This window comes from Dromiciops gliroides, chromosome 2, assembly GCF_019393635.1.
Source record: "Dromiciops gliroides isolate mDroGli1 chromosome 2, mDroGli1.pri, whole genome shotgun sequence".
Classification (NCBI taxonomy): Eukaryota; Metazoa; Chordata; class Mammalia; order Microbiotheria; family Microbiotheriidae; genus Dromiciops; species Dromiciops gliroides.
Window position 1 is genome coordinate 522,249,213 of NC_057862.1, and position 17,910 is coordinate 522,267,122.

Consider the following 17,910-nt stretch of genomic DNA (forward strand, 5'->3'; position numbering starts at 1 on the left):
AGGTCCTCTTGAATCCAGGGCCGGTGCTCTATCCACTGTGCCACCTAGCTGCCCCTAAATTTAAAACATTTAATTGGTATTAGACAATTATTACAGGAATCAAGTCAACATTCACCATGTATACTCAGGGGTTTGGTTCTCCTTTCTTAATATAAGAGACAAGGTTGCGTAGTGGACAGAGAGCTGGCCTCAAAGTCAGAAAGACCTGGATTCAAATTCTGCCTTGGACACATATTATTTGTGTCTGTCAGTGCTCTTGGTGCTTCTTTAAGTCTCTAAGTTGTGGAGTGGGGCAGCTAGGTGGTGCAGTGGATAGAGCACTGGCCCTGAAGTTGGGAGAACCTGAGTTTCAATCTCACCTCAGACACTTACTAGCTGTGTGACCCTGGGCAAGTCACTTAATCCCAATTGTCTTAAACATCTGGGGCCATTTCCAGTTGTCCTGACAATATATCTTGCCACTGGACCCAGATGACTCTGGAGGAGAGAGTGAGCCTGGTGCCTTTGCACAGCCCTCCCTCACTTAAATGCAATTCATGGCCAGTAATGACATCTATCATGGTACTCTTTGAGAACAAAGGACAAACAACAACAACAAGTTATAGAGTGCTGACCTGCATTGGTCTCTACCAATGTTTCTTTGCCTGAGAGTTCCCTTTAAAAATCAAACCACAGGCCTGGTCTCTGTTCCTTATCTTTAGTAAACATTGAGTCAACCTAAAGAACACAGTATAGGGAAAATTAATTTTCAAGAGGAGTCTCTTGCTTCTCTTTCTGAAGACTTCCTAATACTCCTTGCATCCTCAGTGGAGGATGTCTCCTATCTTACTGAAAAAAAAATAGAAGCCCTCCATTATAAGTTGTCATTTCTCCCTAAATCCATATTTCAAAATTTCTTCTTCATTTCCTGTCCTCTTCTTTGCTCCATCTTAGAGGGTTGTTGGATTGTTTGTATTGATGGTTTGTCACTTTCAGGAACACATTCTAAGAAATCATCCTCTTGAAGGTAGAGTCAAGATGGTGGAGCGAGAGTCTGCCATTTTGGCCTAGGTCACCCCACATACCTCATCCAGAAAACCTAGAAAAGAAGACACACTGAATTCTGATTGAGAGAGCCAATAAAAAAGTTGCCATGAGCCAAACAAAAATGGCTAAAGCTCAGAATGAGTGGAAGCTTATAAGAAAAGCTAAAGACAGCAAAATAGTTTTTTAAAGCTATCTTGGGCAAAAGAGGTGGATCAGAGAAGCCATAGACCTTGACCTAGGGGGAGGTAAGAGCACCTAGCTGTCCTTGATGAGTTTGAGCCTCTGTACCAGATGAACTACATCCTTGTTACTGCAAGAACTGATGGATGCTGTGGGTGAGCCATTGTGAGTGATATTTTAAAAATTGTGGGTAATAGGAAAGATACCCCAGGATGGTGTCATTTTTCAGTCACCTGCTATTTTTTGTGACCCCGTTTGGGGTTTTCTTGACAAAAGATAATGGAGTAGTTTGCCATTTCCTTTTCCAGCTCATTTTACAGATGAGGAAACCAAGGCAAACATAGTTAAATGACTTGCCCAGGGTCTCACAGCTAGTAAGTATCTGGAGTCAAATTTGAACTCAGAAGATGTCTTCCTGATGCCAAGCCCAGTGCTCTATCCACAGTGCCACCTAGTGGCCATACAAATGGGCCGATGTTCCTATTGTTTTTGTTAAAGAAAGAGAATAAGACCTGTAAACTGCAGGACAATGACCTTACCTTTGAATTTTCACAAAATTCAAGAATATATTATCAAAGAGATGGTTAGTAAAAATCTAGAAAAGGAAGAAAGTCTCAAAAACAGCTAATAGGGTTTCATAAAAAATAATTAATACTGGGGCGGCTAGGTGGTGCAGTGGATAAAGCACCGGCCTTGGATTCAGGAGGACCTGAGTTCAAATCTGGCCTCAGACACTTGACTTACTAGCTGTGTGACCCTGGGCAAGTCAATTAACCCCCATTGCCCAGCAAAAAAAAAAAATTAAAAATAATTAATACCAGACTGGCCTAATTTCTGTGTAAATATAGTTTGCCTAGATTTTAGCAAAGTAATTGATTTAGCAAAGTAATTGATTTAGCAAAGTAATTGATAAAGTATTTTATGTTGTTTTTAGGGGAAAAAATGAAATGACATGGACTAGAGCATTAGTTCCCAAACTTTGTGGTCTCGGGACCTCTTTACACTCATGAAAATTATTGAGGACTCTTCCTCCAAGAGGTTTTGTTTATGTGGATTATATTTACTTGATAGTAACCCCAATACAAATACCCATGTCTTAGCATGATTATGAAAGTACTTTTGATCTTGAAATGGTCTCAGGGACTCCATGGGTTCCCAGATCATACTTTGAAAGCCACTAGACTAAGATTAAGAGCAAGTTGACTGACTGATCTGCCCCAAAGAGGAGACCTGAATAGTTGTATGTCAGTTTGGAAGCAGATAGCCTGTATGATCCCCCCCAGGCCTCTGGCTTTACCCCGCCTATCTTATTTAATGTTTTCGTCAATGACTTTGATAAAGTATGTTTATCAGATTTGCAAATGACACAAAGCTTGGAGGGATTGCTAAAATACAGGATGAGAGAGTCAGGACCCCGAAAGATCTTGAGATCTTGAGAGGCTAGAACAAAGAGCTAAAATGAATTAGAAGAAATTTAATAGAGATAGATAAATATAAAGTCATATTCTAGTTAAAAAAATCATCTTCACAAAATAGAAAAGTATGGAAGGAAATGAACATTTATTAAGTACTTACTAAACACTTCTAAAATATTGTTTCATTTAATTCTCAACAAACCTGGGAGGTCAGTGCTATTATTATCCCTATCTTGCAGATAAGGAAACTGACTCTGTCAGGGGTTTTTAAAGTGATTTGCCCAAGATCACACAGCTAGTGTCTCAGGCTGAATTTGAACTCAGGTCTTTGTTATTCCAAGCCCAGTGCTCTATGTAGTATGACACCACTTAGTCACCTCTGTAAACCTAGACAGCAGTTTAATCTGAAAAATATCTGAGATTTAAAAAAGAGTATAAATTGAATATTAACTATCAGTGTGATGTGGATGCCAACAAAAGCTAAGGCAATTTGGGGTTACATTAAGAGAATCCCGGCTTCCAAGAATAAGGTACTGATAGGATACACCTGGAGCATTATGTTCCTTTCCACAGTTTAGTGAGGGCCACCAGGATGGTCAAATGCTATGAGTCCATACCCTGGGAGAGCTGATTGAAGGAACTGGGCATATTTGATCTGCAGAAGAGGAGAAAGAGAGTGGACATGACACCTGTCTTCAAGTAGACTAAGGGCATATGAAAGTGAGATTAGATTTCTTTTATTTGCCATACAAGGGCATAACTGGGAGCAATGGGGAGGAGTTGTATTGATGAAGGCAAATTTTTGTTTGATGTCAGGAAAAACTTTCCTAACAGAATTATCTTTTTTTTTTTTTTGTGGGGCAATGGGGGTTAAGTGACTTGCCCAGGGTCTCACAGCTAGTGTCAAGTGTCTGAGGTCAGATTTGAACTCAGGCCCTCCTGAATCCAGGGCCTATGTTTTATCCATTGCATCACCTAGCTGCCCCCAGAATTATCTTAAAGTAGAATTGGAGTCAGGAGTACCTGAGTTCAAATCTGGCCTCAGACACTTAACACTTACTAGCTGTGTGACCTTGGGCAAGTCACTTAACCCCAATTGCCTCACTTAAAAAAAAAAAGTAGAATTGAACTGCCTCTGGATGTGGTGGGAAGGAGACTCTCGCCAGATGTCTTCTAACTGTGATGTTGGAAAGGTTCATGAGACATAGTTTCTGGGTAATTTAATAATTTTATTAATAATGCCAGCATATTTATTAATAAAAGGATGGTCATATGGCTGTCTCTCTCTTAGACCAAAAACCCCTCATGATGTAGGCTCACAATTTATATGCTCTAGGAAGGGCAGGTGTTCCTGAGGGTGGCAATGAACTCTGCTTGGTTAACAATTAATGAGAGAATGAATATAACAGAGGTTGGATCTATTCAAATGAACTTTGATTATGTCATTTACTTCTAAGTTACCCCCCTGCCTCTGGGCAATCTATTCAAAGAATTTATCCCCACCCACCCAAACCTGAGTAGAGCACAATGGGCTTCCCCACTCGGGTGGGTTCTGAACTGGATTGTTAAGAAAGTTAATCCAATCTCATTGTTAGTGACTCCTTCAAGAGACTGAACTTTGAAGTGAGGACTTTAGGAAAAGGGGAACTCTGGATCTCCCCAAATTATTGGTTATTAATAATCATTTCTCTCAAAGCAAACACAGGATAACCCTATTAAGTATGTTGTAGAAGGGACTCTTTAGTGGGCATGAGATTCTTCAGTAGGCTGCTGAGGTCTCACCCAACTCTGCTTTTGTGACTTTAGAAGGAGGATGAGGGATGGCTTTTTCTTTCTGAATAACAAGAGCTACAGCCCTTCCCAGAAGTGGGTTAGTAAGTGTTTAACAACCAACTCTCCAGAATAGCTTGATTTACTTTTAAATTTAATCTGCATTTTTTTTTTTTTGCAGGGCAATGAAGTTTAAGTGACTTGCCCAGGGTCACACAGCTAGTAAGTGTCATGTGTCTGAGGCTGGATTTGAACTCAGGTCCTCCTGAATCCAGGGCCAGTGGTTTATCTATCCACTGCACCACCTAGTTGCCCCTAATCTGCATTATTAACATTTTCTTCATTGATTTCTTAAGTTTAGACAATTTAAAAAACAAATTAAGCCATGATTTGCTGATTTCTGAGGTATAAATGTTCCCATGGAATATTTAACAATTGGTTCTTACAAGCCAGTATGAACTGACAACAGCATGTCACTGGCCCTTCTAGATACAAAAGGGTGAATCTAGTCCGATATGCGTATGTCAGAGACCTGAGAAAAATGGAGGAACCAATAGAGATGGGGTCTCACCTTCAAGCCTATGGCTCTGATCTCTCTTAGAATTTGTTTTACATTGGAATCAATTCCTGAGTTGTGACTTAAGGGCTTGTTATTTTATTTCACTTTTTCCTTTCAAAAATGTTTTATTGCTGCTTTTTGTTTTTTTATCATTATTATTTCCCAATATGTCATCCCTGTCCTCCCACTGAATCCTCCTCTACAACAAAGAGAGTTAAATAAAACCAAGCTATTATAAAAGCACCTTAGTCTGACAGTATATACAATACTCTATGCCTGCTGTGTGGGGGCAGCTAAGTAGCACAGTGGATAGAACTCTGTACCTTCAAATCTGGCCTCAAGACACTTGTTAGCTGTGTGACCCTGGGCAAATCATTTAACCTTGTTTGCCTCAGTTTTTTCATCTGCAAAGTGAACTGGAGAAGGAAATGGCAAAACACTCTAGTATCTTTGCCAAGGAAACCCCCAAACGGGGTCACAAACAGTTGGAACCAACTGAACAATTTAAAAATGTCCATGGTATCCAGTCTCTGGGACTGAGATTGGTCACCGAAATTAATTGGAATTCGGTTACATTTTAGTGTTGTTTTAATTCACATTATTGTAAATATCAAATGCATTCTCTTGATTGTGCTTTTTTTGTGTTTTTTTTTTTTGGTGAGGCAATTGGGGTTAAGTGACTTGCCTAGGGTCACACAGCTAGTAAGTGTTAAGTGTCTGAGGCCAGATTTGAACTCAGGTCCTCCTGACTCCAGGGCCGGTGCTCTATCCACTTCGCCACCTAGCTGCCCCAATTGTGGTTTCTTTACTGGGCTTCATTTCAACTAAGACTTCCGAAGTTCTTCTGAATTCTTCAAGTTCATTACAGCACAATGACATTCCATTCTATTCACATACTGTCATTTTGTTCAGTCATTTGCTAGTCTTTGTGCATTTACTATGGGTTTTTTTTTTTTTTTTTGCTACAGTAAACAGAGCTACCATGAATAAGTATTATGTTTCTTTAAGTGTCTCTGATATTTGTGGGGAAATCCTCTTAAGTGTCTTTTTACGTCTTAAGCTTTATTAAAACATGTTTTAAAAAATTAAATTCTGTGAAAAGAACTGTGAATCTGTTGTTATAGTCTGTACCCCCCCAAATCCATATTTAATAAAATTATGCCTGAAGAGAATTCCAACTAAGAAGCACCAAGATGCAAAATATGTATAGAATCATCTCTAGGGTAATTTCTTTCAACTTTCACTCAAATGTACAAGTCTGCAAACTGAGTCTCCAGGGGTTTGGTTCACACACTAAAAACTGTAGCTCAGGAGCTCTCATCAGTGACCTTACCCCAGCCAGTAGAAATAACTATTGCAAAGTAAAGGCATTTAATGAGATGGCGTAGTAAAAGAACAGTAGGTATAAAACATCCCATGAACCTGAATGATCTCCCAACCTTGATGTCATTTTCAAGGGATATGCATTCTCACATCTCTTCTTTGTGGCCAAATTTGGTCATTAATAATTTCAAAGTGGGGCAGCTAGGTGGCACAGTGGATAGAGCACCGGCCCTAGAGTCAGGAGTACCTGAGTTCAAATCTGGCCTCAGACACTTAACACTTACTAGCTGTGTGACCCTGGGCAAGTCACTTAACCCCAATTGCCTCACTAAAATAATAATAATAATAATAATAATAATAATAATAATAATAATAATTTCAAAGCATTCATGTTAAGTTAAAACATTTCATTTAAATTTTCATTTTTTAAAGTGAAAAGTAACAGGTAAAATATTAAAACAAACAAAACAAACTCTGTGATGGCCTCTAGTGTATTGGACAAACATTTTATGGAAAATTTATGGAAAGACACAGAGGACTCTACAGAATAAGAAAGTTGCGTATGTGTGTTAGTCAGAGGGGAGACAGAGACATGGACAGAGAGACAGAGAGAGAGAGAGACAGAAAGAGAGAAAGAGAACATTTGACACTTACTAGCTGTGTGACACTGGACAAGTTACTTAACTCTCATTGTCCTACAAAAAAAAAAGAGAGAGAGAGACAGATATACTGTTGAACTATGAGCTTATGGATCTATTGTATACTGTATATTGCCTTTAGACACTAGAGAAGTTTGCTTCGTAACACTGGTGATGTCAACGATCGAAAACTGATTTAAGAGATTAGTAGGTGATCCTTCTGTCCAAAGTCATAGTTGACTTGAATAGTAAGGTCAAGAACAGAATCTAGAATATATTTCTGACTCACGTGCTTAGATAACACTCCTTTTTCCCCCCAAAATAATTTCTATTTTCTGAGCCCTAGTTATCCTTCTCCTGTATAGTTTTGGTATCCCAGAACCATTCAGTGTTCTGGTTAGCGATAAGACTGACCTTGCATCCAGCTGGTGTATCTTTGTGAATGGTGGATAGTGTCCCAATATACTGTTGATTATCTCCTTCAAAGGGATGTTCCAAATGGTTCACATTTACATTTTGGACAAGTGGTTAGCTTTTGTTGCTTTTGTTGTTCAGTTGTGTAAGACTCTTCATGAGCCCATGGATCATACCATGCCAGGCCCTTCTATCCTCTACTGTCTATGGAAGTCTGTTCAAGTTCATGTTTGTTGTTTCCATGATACCATCTATCCATCTCATCCTCTGCCCTCCCCTTTTCCTTTTGTTCTTCAATCTTTCCCAACATCAGGGTCTTTTCCAATGAGTCCCATCTTCTCATTATGTGGCTAAAGCATTTAAGCTTCAGCTTCAGTATTTGACCGTCCAGTAAATAGTCTGAATTAATTTCTTAAAGTATCGACTGATTTGATCTCCTTGTTGTCCAAGGGACTCTCAAAAGTCTTTTCTAGCACCATAATTCAAAAGTGTTGGCACAGTACAATTCTCACAGCCATATAGTGCTACTGGAAAAACTACAGCTTTGACTCTATGGACCTTTGTCAGCAAGGTGATGTCTCTGCTCCTTAGTATGCTGTTCAGATTTGCCATAGCTTTTAATTTCATGGTGGCAGTCACCATCTGCAGTGATCTTTGGGCCCACGAATATAAAATCTGACTCTGCTTCCATTTCTTCTCCCTCTATTTGCCAGGAAGTGATGGGACCAGTTGCCATGATCTTAGTTTTGTTCTTGTTAAGTTTCAAGACAGCTTTTATACTCTTCTCTCTCAACCTCATTAAGAGGGTTCTTAATTCCTCTTTACTTTGTGTCATCAGAGAGGTATCATCTACATATCAAAGATCTTTGCTGGTTCCTTTTAACTTTGCACTCTTGGCAGGCACAACCTGCCTTAAAGATAGGTTTATCAATATGACCTCCTCCAGCAACACCATAGAAAGGGCTGAGGTCACTTTCTATGAGCTTGGAGGTAGCTTTAACTGTGCATGCTTTCTGGGTTTTAGAATTGTGGGAGATCACTGTGGCCTAGATTCCAGATGTGCAGGCAAGCTTGTTCCCATCACCAGGCACACAGTGGGCATAGAGTCAGCTAGGAAGACACTGCCAATATGGAGCTGGTCTTTCCTATTCCAGGACATACACTGGCTGGTATGAATGCCTTTAGTGGCAGTGAATGACTTCTTCCTCTTCTTAAACCAGTAAGGATCCCAGACAGCTACTTTTGTTTTGTTTATGTTTTGTTTTGTTTTTGTTTTTTTGCAGGGCAGTGAGGATTAAGTGACTTGCCCGGGGTCACACAGCTAGTGAGTATCAAGTGTCTGAGGTCGGATTTGAACTCAGGTCCTCCTGAATCCAGGGCCGGTGCTTTATCCACTGCGCCACCTAGCTGCCCCTCCAGACAGCTACTTTTATAAGAGGATCCCTCTTAGGTTTTGTTCTTCATGATGTCCTTGATGTTGCTGCATATATAGATGAAGTCAACAACTGAGACTTGGTTGGACCCCTTTTTGTGCTTCATGTGGACCTGGAAGACAGAGCTATACTCTTCCTCTGATATCATCCAGCCCATTATGTGTACTCTGGACTCTCTACAAAGAACAGCATTCCTTGTAAAGAAAAATGCCACCCTCTTTTCCTTTTCCTTAATGAACACTGATGTACCATCGAACCAGATGATATTGCTTTCTCTTAGTCAATCAACAAATATTGCCAGGGATATAAAAACAAAGAATGAACAATCCATACTTTGAAGGATCATATAATCTTTTGAAGAAACAAAACCTACATATGTAAGTATAAGAAGAATAAATATAAAGAGAATAAATCCAAATATTTACAACATAGTTATGGAGAAGGGATGCTCCTAACTTGGGGAAAGGGGATCAAGAAAGGTTTTGTGGAGAAGATGATGTTTAAGATTATGTCTTGAAGGAAGAGAGAGATTATAAGACAAAAGAGAGGAGGGTGTGCAATGCAGGAATGTGTGGCTTCAAATGTGAAGCCATGTAGACCAGAGATGGAGTGCTGTGTGTATGAGGACCAGAGAGAAGGCCAATTTGGCTGGATCACAGCCTGTGTGAAGGGGAGTAATGAATAATAAGCCTGGAAAGATAGGTCAGTGGGGGCAGCTAGGTGGCGCAGTGGATAGAACACTGGCCCTGGATTCAGGAGGACCTGAGTTCAAATCTGGCCTCAGACACTTGACACTTACTAGCTGTGTGATCCTGGGTGAGTCACTTAACCCCAATTGCCTCATCAAAAAACAAAAAACAAAAGCAAAGATAGGTCAGTGCCTGGTTGTGAAGGGATTATACTAAAGGCAATAGGGAGCCATTAGTGTTCAATAAGTAGAGGCATCACACGGTCATATCTGGTTTTATTTGCCATTTGAACACATTCAGTACTGTATTGACAGTTAAATTTGGCCCCAAAAGAAGCTGTCAGTCTTATCTCACTTCTGTCATCACATCCACTCATTATAACACTGGCCAGGCAGGTCTTTGTTTTGTTCTGCTTGAGATAAAAATGATGCATCCTCAGAGGCTCTTAGTGCATTGTCAATATTTGGCAGGTGACCTTGATCCTCTGTCAGGAAACTGGGGTGCTTTGGGGCTGGGAAATGCATTTGTAGTGTTGAGAGAAGGTTCTCTCCATGAGAGCAGCTAATCATGGGGAGTATTTCCTAATCTTGTTCTTTACCCACGGGCTCCTGGTGGCACAATTTGTTCCCTGAGTTTTTGTGACACTGCTCCCTAGTAGCTGTCTGATTGTTTCTTCTCATTCTCTGCTCTATCAGAATACGTGTCTCGACTCTCCACATCATGGGTATTCAGCAAAGCTCTTTCCTCAGCCCCCTCTTCTCTTTTCTCTTTATACCTTCTTTTGGTGACCTCATGTTGCTTATGGGTTCTGTGATCATCTCTATGTGGGTGACTCCCAAAATGGGAGTTATATATGGGGGATAGTTAGATGGCACAGTGGATAGAGTGCTGGGCCTGAAGTTGGTAAGACCTGAGTTCAAATCTGGCTTCAGACACTTACTGGCTATGTGACTGAGCAAATCACTTAGCCTCTGTTTGCCTCAGTTTCCTCATTTGTAAAATGGGGATAATAATAGCAACTGTCTCTCAGGGTTGTTGTGAGGATCAAATCAGAGAATCTTTATGAAAGGAAATAAAGGTTTTCAGCACAGTGCCCAGCACAGAGTAGGCTCCATAGAAATGCTTATTCCCTATAACCCACATAAATTCAACTTCCAGCTCTTTCCTGGTCTCCATTTCTGCCTCAGCAGCTTGCTAAATATTTCTTCCTAGTTGGGGAAAGGGAATAAACAGTTACTATGTGCCAGGCACTGTGCTAAGCATTTTACAAATAGGTTCCATAGATGGATTCAGAATTTCCGAAGCAGAACTCATTATCTTTTTCCCTAAACATGTCAATCCTCCAAACTTCCTTATTTCTGTTGAGGGTATTCCTCTCCTTCCATTCATCAAGATTTGTGTCCTTTCCTCTCTTTCCTTCCTTCCTTCCTTCCTTCCTTCCTTCCTTCCTTCCTTCCTTCCTTCCTTCCTTCCTTCCTTCCTTCCTTCCTTCCTTCCTATCAGATTACCTGGAGGCAACTACCTGGTGAGGTGGATAGGGTGATGGGACTGGATTCAGGAAGACCTGAGTTCAAATCTAGCCTTAGATACTTACTAGCTGTGTGATCCTGGGTAAGTCTGTTTAGCCTCTGTTTGCTTTAGTTTCCTCATCTGAAAAATGTGAATAATGATAGCAGCAACCTCCTACAGTTCCTGTGAGGATCAAGTGAGATAATATTTGTGAAGTACTTAGCGCATAATAGGTACTATAGAAAAATGTGAGTTATTATTATTGTTGTTGCTATTAGCTGGCAAGTCTTTATAAATCGTCAATTCTGTCTCTACAGAATCTCTCAAATGGAATCGATCCCCATCTCTGCACTGATATTTGTTTCTTGTTTTGTTTTGTGGGGCAATGAGAGTTAAGTGAATTGCCCAGGGTCACACAGCTAGTAAGTGTCAAGTGTTTGAGGCTGGATTTGAACTCAGGTCCTCTTGAATCCAGAGCTGGTGCTTTATCCACTGTGCCACCTAGCTGCTCCCTCTGCATTGATATTACCACCACCTTTGTTCAGGCCATCCCCTCTTACCTTACCCTTTTCCAAAGTATATGTACCTCTTTTTTGCCAATAATCTAAATTACAAGTTTTTTTAATAGAACTTTTTATTAGAATACTAGTTACACTCTGTTCCTACATCAAGTGTGTGCAGTGGGTAGAATAAAATTTAAAATTCAGAACAAAAGTATTTCCTATGCAGCTTGCAAGACAGAGACCAGGGCAATTGGTTAGTATTTTAGTCAAACCACACATCAGGCATACTATTAGTGGACAAGTTTTATTTTCATGTAAACTTTTGGAGTTTTCAGTAAACAAATACAAAAGACTTTTAAAACTCGTAACTATGGACAATGGTTTTGCACCTTCTATCATTGTAAATAAAAGAAGAGGAAATGAAGGTTAATGAGACACAATTCATTACGAAACATATTTGTCAACTAGAAGACACTTGAAAAAATTTTTTTTGGTTAAAAAAACAAAAGACTTGTAAACTAAGGCTAAGATGAGATGTGTCAGTTTGTTAGTTTTTTTTTTCTTACAGATGCTTGACATTTCTTGCTGAAACTTATCTTTCAAGTACAAAGAATATATTTAGGCTGCTGTAGTGGAAAGATGGGAATTATGTCCTTGGCAGCTGAGGATTCTCATGTGAGCATCAAGACGAGTCTCAGAATCATCAAGAGGCTTAGGCCAGCCACAATCCCTGCTGGCATGAGTTTCTTAGATCTCTTGAACCTCATGCCCATCATCATGGTCAGAAAAAAGGTCATGAGTAGTGACACTTTGATATCTCGGGGGTCACGGGAGACACGGTGGGCTCCATAACCCGACAACAAGCCAAAGAAAAGACCAGCAACCAAAGATACAATGCTTCCTTTGTGATGATATCCCAAAATGCCTCCAAATATTACTACGCTAGCATATCCAAAACCAATCCAGTCAATACTCATGGTTACACATCTTACACCCAGGAGCTGTCCCTGCCTCCAGTACCCCCTGAACTCTTCTCCCTTCCTTCTCCCCTCCTCCTCTGGACGCTCCCTAAATTACAAGTTTAAAAGAAAAGCTAATAATGCTTTGTACAATGTATGTCATGTAAAAGTCTCCTAATTGAATTCTTAATTTTTTTTTTTTACTTTCCAATTTATCTTCTGTCCAGCTTATAAATAATCTTCCTGAAGCACAAGTCTGACCATGTCACTTCTGAGCTAAAGAAGCTTCATTGGCTCCCTATCTTTCCTAGATCATTCTATAGGGTTACAGATTTAGAGCTGGAAGGGACCCCGAAAGCCATTCTTTTCAACCACCTCATTTTACAGATGAGAAAATTGAGACTCAAGGAAATTAAATGGTTTTCTCAAGGTCACACAAGATATAGATATTGGAGGTACCAGGAGGATCCAGAGCTTGTCTCCCACCGATTCTAACCTGGCCAGCTCAGATCAGGTGGAAGATTTGTGAGGGTGGCTTTCTGACCTTTCATTTTCTTTTTTTTTTTACCTATATAATGTATATTTTCTACATTATTACATTTAGATATACCTAGATATATTCTAGTACATTTAGATATACCTAGATATATTCTAGTACATATAACTTAGTATTTTAAATCCTTCCTCCTCTTTTTAAAAAAAAAAATTTTTTATTTAAAAAATTTTTTTTTTTGCAGGGCAATGAGGTGTAAGTGACTTGCCCAGGGTCACACAGCTAGTAAGTGTCAAGTGTCTGAGGCCAGAATTGAACTCAAGTCTTCCTGAATCTAGGGCTGGTGCTTGCTTTATCCACTGCGCCACCTAGCTACCCCTCCTTTTTTTTTTTTTTTTAAATAAACAGGCAGGTTTTTAAAAAAATGTGGGTAAATAACTGTTTTATAAATAATGTATACATATCAATTTATATAAATAATATATACGACAAATTTGTTTAAATAGAATTACTATATAAATAAGACCCAAATAACTCATATATGAACAACATATATATATATATATATATATATATATATTTATTTATTTATATGTGTATATAGATACATTTACATCCTGTAACCTTCACAGTGCACCCCTCTCCCAACTTTTTTTTTTCATGTTAAACATTTTCTGGCTTTTAAGGTCCTTTCCAGCCCCACATTTATGATACTGTGTGAGTACGTGCACACTCACATGCATAGATCCAGCCCATGTGCTGGCCAACATTTTTAAAACAAAACCACCAAAGAGCAAATTATGAATGTCTTTCAAAACATTTGCTTTAGGATGACCAAAGCAGTATATCTAGGACAGTCCTGCATGTATAATCTTTGCTTGGGGCCAGGCAGATGCATAGCATTATCTGTGGCATTGACTTGCATTGTGAGATATGAGAATATCATTACAATGGACAAATTTCAGTTCTAAGCTCTATTAATGGGATGCCATAAACCCAGGGTATAATTAGCACATTGAGCATTGTGGGAGTTTGCATTGCTGTAATTACCATTTTCCCGGGGCCTCTTTGAAGGCATCCATTTAGGAATCTCTTGCTTTAATATTTCAGTTCCAATCTTAATTGGTGTGAGTGTGCTTGTCATTGTTCTCTCTCTGTATGCCATCCAGTTTAAGGAGGAATAGCTTTGGAGGTAATTGCATTAGGTATTTTCACAAGAATCACTTTATTCAGCCAAGGAGGTAAAAGCACAAGGCTCAATTTGCCAACAATTCAACAAACACATATTAAGCTTATACTGTGAGCGGAGCCCTGAGGGAGGTGCTGGGGAAGATTCAACATGAAGGTAACATAGGGTTCCTGTCCTCCAGTCCTGCATCTCTGTCCAGCAGGGAGAGTTAGCATGAAAACTACATTGACAGCTAGGATATGAGGTAATATATAATAAATACATGAGAGAAGGATGAAACAAAGTGCTGGGGGAAGTTCTAGGAGGAAAAACCCATCAGTGATGGTATGGTGCGGTAGTTAGGGTATTACACCTAGAGTCCTGAAGACCCAGATTCCAAATCTGACCTTGGACACTTGTTGGTCACGTAACAATGGGTAAGCCACGTAACCTCTCACGGTTCCAGTTAACTCATCTGTAAAGTATGGATAATAAGGCCTGTGAGGCAGCATGGCTTTGGAGTGAGAGGAACTGAGTTCAAATCTCACCTCTGAATGACATGGATTTAGAACTGGATAAGACCATTTCCTTCATTTTGCATATGAGGAAGCTGAGGCCCAGAGATCTTAAGTAACTTTCCAAGATCACCCAGCTAGTAAGTTGTAGAATCAGGATTTGAACTCAGGTCTTCTGTCTCCAGAGAAAGCATGCTTTCTAGAAACCTGAATGTAAATGGCTGTCATTGGGATTTAGAAGGATTGTTTAAGGGTGTCAACCATTTGCCTGAAAGATGGCAGATTTTCAGCACAAATTTCAGCTTCCCTCTCAACTTTTTACTGGAAGGCAGTCCTCAAAATAAATTATTGAATGTCTTTGGACCTTAGTTCCTTTATATTTAGGATGAGGGAGTTGGACCAGATGGCCACATAGGTCTCTTTTAGCTGTATCATCCATTTTTTTTTAATTAAAAAAATCCAATAATTTTATCGATCAGATCCTATGACAATTTAATTCACAAGGTTATGATGATTTAGAGGGCAATATAAATTTCAGCTGAAAGACTATCGGTAAATCCCTTAAGGGCTCAGTTTCTTCATAAGTAAAATGGGGATAATAATATTTGTACTATATAGCTCTCAGAGGCAGGCAGGTGGCTCAGTGGATAGGTGCCTGCAGTCAGGAAGACCTGAGTTCAAATCTGATCTCAGACACTAACTAGCCGTGTGACTCTGGACAAATCATTTAACCTCTGTTTGACTTAATCCACTGGAGAGGGAAATGGCAAACCACTTCAGTATATTTGCCCCCCATATTGGGTCATGAAGAGCTGGACACTACTGAACAACAAATATAACTCATGGCATTGTTGTGAGGAAATTGCTTTGAAAACCTTAAATTGCTATACAAATGTGAGTTACTATTATCATGTAAAGATTCAACTTTATAAGATAGGTAGGAATTCAGTGGCAATTCAATGGCAGCTAGATGGTGCAGTAGGTAGAGCTCAGGTTCTAGATAGAGTCAGGAAGACATCAGTTCAAGTCTGACCTCAGACTCTTCCTAGCTGTGTGACCCTGGGCAAGTCACTTAACCCCTTTTGTCTCGGTTCCTCATCTGTAAAATGAGCTGGGGAAGGAAATGTCAAACCACTCCAGCATCTTTGCAAAGAACACCACAAATGGGGTCATGAAGTGTTGGACATGACTAAACTGATTCAACAAGAAGAACAAAAATAATTTAAAAGACAAAGATGACTCCAAAACATATTCCAAACATAAGGAATAGGGTAAGCTTAGGCACAAGGATAACAAAATATAGAGTGTGTTTAGAAGATGTCAAGTTGTACAATTTTCTTATAGGATGTTGCACAATAGGAAGAAATATGAACCAAAGCTGGAAAAATGTTAGAGCGACAAATTGGGGAAGGACTTCAGTGGCATGAAATGGAATAAATGCTTTTGCTAGGGATTAATTGTATCTACTGTCTATTTGTTAATGGAGAGCTTCCTGGTGGGGGCTTGTGAGGTATATAATGTTAGGCATGGGTATTCACAATCTATCCCTGGAATCCTAGTGTAGCATATACTTTCTATGACCCAACTCTTGAGTATGCATGCAAATTGGGGGAGAGGTGCATCCCATAGGGGATGTTATATGTGTCTTACTTTTGAAGATGTTTATACTTTTATTAACTCGTTCATCTTTGGCATTTTTGGTGGGAATTTTTTTTGGGGGGGCAATGAGGGTTAAGTGACTTGCCAAGGGTCACACAGCTAGTGTCAAGTGACTGAAGCTGGATTTGAACTCAGGTCCTCCAGAATCCAAGGCCAGTGCTTTATCCACTATGCCACCTAGGTGCCCTCCCCCCTTTTTTTGCAGGGGATTTTTTAAGTGAAAAAATTCAATAGTTCATCAATGGATATTTCTTTTCTTGTCCTTCCTGTCTATTCTCCCTTGGACTCACCTTTCCAGTCTTCTTATACCATATGCCTTACTATATATATACACTGCAATTCAGTAATACTGGCCTCCTTGCTGTTCCTCAAACAAGACTTCATCTCCTGATTCTGGGCATTTTCATTGGCTGTGCCCCATGCCTGGAATGTTCTCCCTCATCTCTGCCTCCTGGTTTCCTTCAAGTCCCAGGTAAAAAAACCACTTTTTACAGAATTTTTTCTCAATCCTCCTTGATTCTAGCCTTCTTTCTGTTGATTATCTTTATTTGTACATGGTTATTTGCATTTTTCTTCCCCTTTAGACTGTGAGCTTCTTGAGGGCAGTGACTGTCTCTTACCTTTCTTTGTATTCCTAGCATTTAGCAGTGTCTGGCACAAGGTGGGAGATTAGTTAATGTTTATTGACTGACTGGCAGGTATTGTTCTTTCCTAAAAATACCTTTACCTTAAAATAACCTTAAATAAGTAACTTTGGAACAAAGAGGAGTGTTTAGTCTCCTCTTTTCTGTGGCATCTGGGAAAGACTCTCCAGCTCTGGGCTCTATATATGAGAAATGACATTGATAAGCTGGAACCCTTCAAGAGAAAAATAACCAGGATGGTGCAGCAGTTAGAGCTTTGGACTTAGAGGTAGGGGGAGCTTAGTTTGAACTCTGTCTCTAACATTGACTACTTGAGTGACCCTGGCCAAGTCACTTAACCTGGGTCAATCTCAGTTTTCTCATCTGTTTAAAAAAGTAACATGAAGGTAATAATAGCACCCACTTTATAGGATTTTTTTGAGGATCTAATGAGGTGGTATATATAAAGTGCTTTACAAATATTAAAGCATTATGTCACTGCTATCTATTATCCATTTTTAAAAAATTATCCATGTCACATGAGGATGGCTGAAGGAACTGGGGCTGTTAGCTTAGAGAACTAAAGGCCTGAGCAAGGGCTATGGATGGAATAACTTAATAGCTGTTTTTAAATATCTAGATGCCTTTAATATGCAAGAAGGGGCCAGTGGCATATTCACTTAGAAAACCACATATTAGCATTATCTGTGTTCTGTTGTATTTTTATTTATTTTGTTAAATATTTCCCAATTATATTTTAAACTGGTTTACTCTGGGGTTGAGGCTAGGGTAGCAGGTTTGACTCCTTTGGTCTAGATAATCAACAGAATAATAAACTAAGCCCTGATTTGTAGGATTTAACCAATGCTCACACTGAAAATTTGAAAATCAGAATCTTTGGATTAGATGGGCACTAGGTTCCCTTCCAGTGCTCAAATGCTCATCATGAGAATTTGAATCTTGAAGCCAAATGAGTGTTTATAAATAACATGTTCAAAGAAATTAGACTTTAATAAAGGACCTTTAGAGATCAT

General features: G+C 39.4%; 1 protein-coding gene across 1 annotated transcript; it reads right to left on the bottom strand.

Moving 5' to 3' along the window:
• Window positions 1-12,105: 12,105 nt before the first annotated feature.
• On the bottom strand, window positions 12,106-12,436 carry LOC122744535 (transmembrane protein 14A-like). Its single transcript, XM_043990065.1, has one exon. It carries the CDS (start codon window positions 12,434-12,436, stop codon window positions 12,131-12,133), a length of 306 nt encoding a protein of 101 aa, XP_043846000.1. The 3' UTR covers window positions 12,106-12,130.
• Window positions 12,437-17,910: the final 5,474 nt, after the last annotated feature.

Bases quoted from the DNA above. Each gene is read 5' to 3' on its own strand.
- LOC122744535 (XM_043990065.1), bottom strand. From the start codon at position 12,436: ATGAGTATTGACTGGATTGGTTTTGGATATGCTAGCGTAGTAATATTT.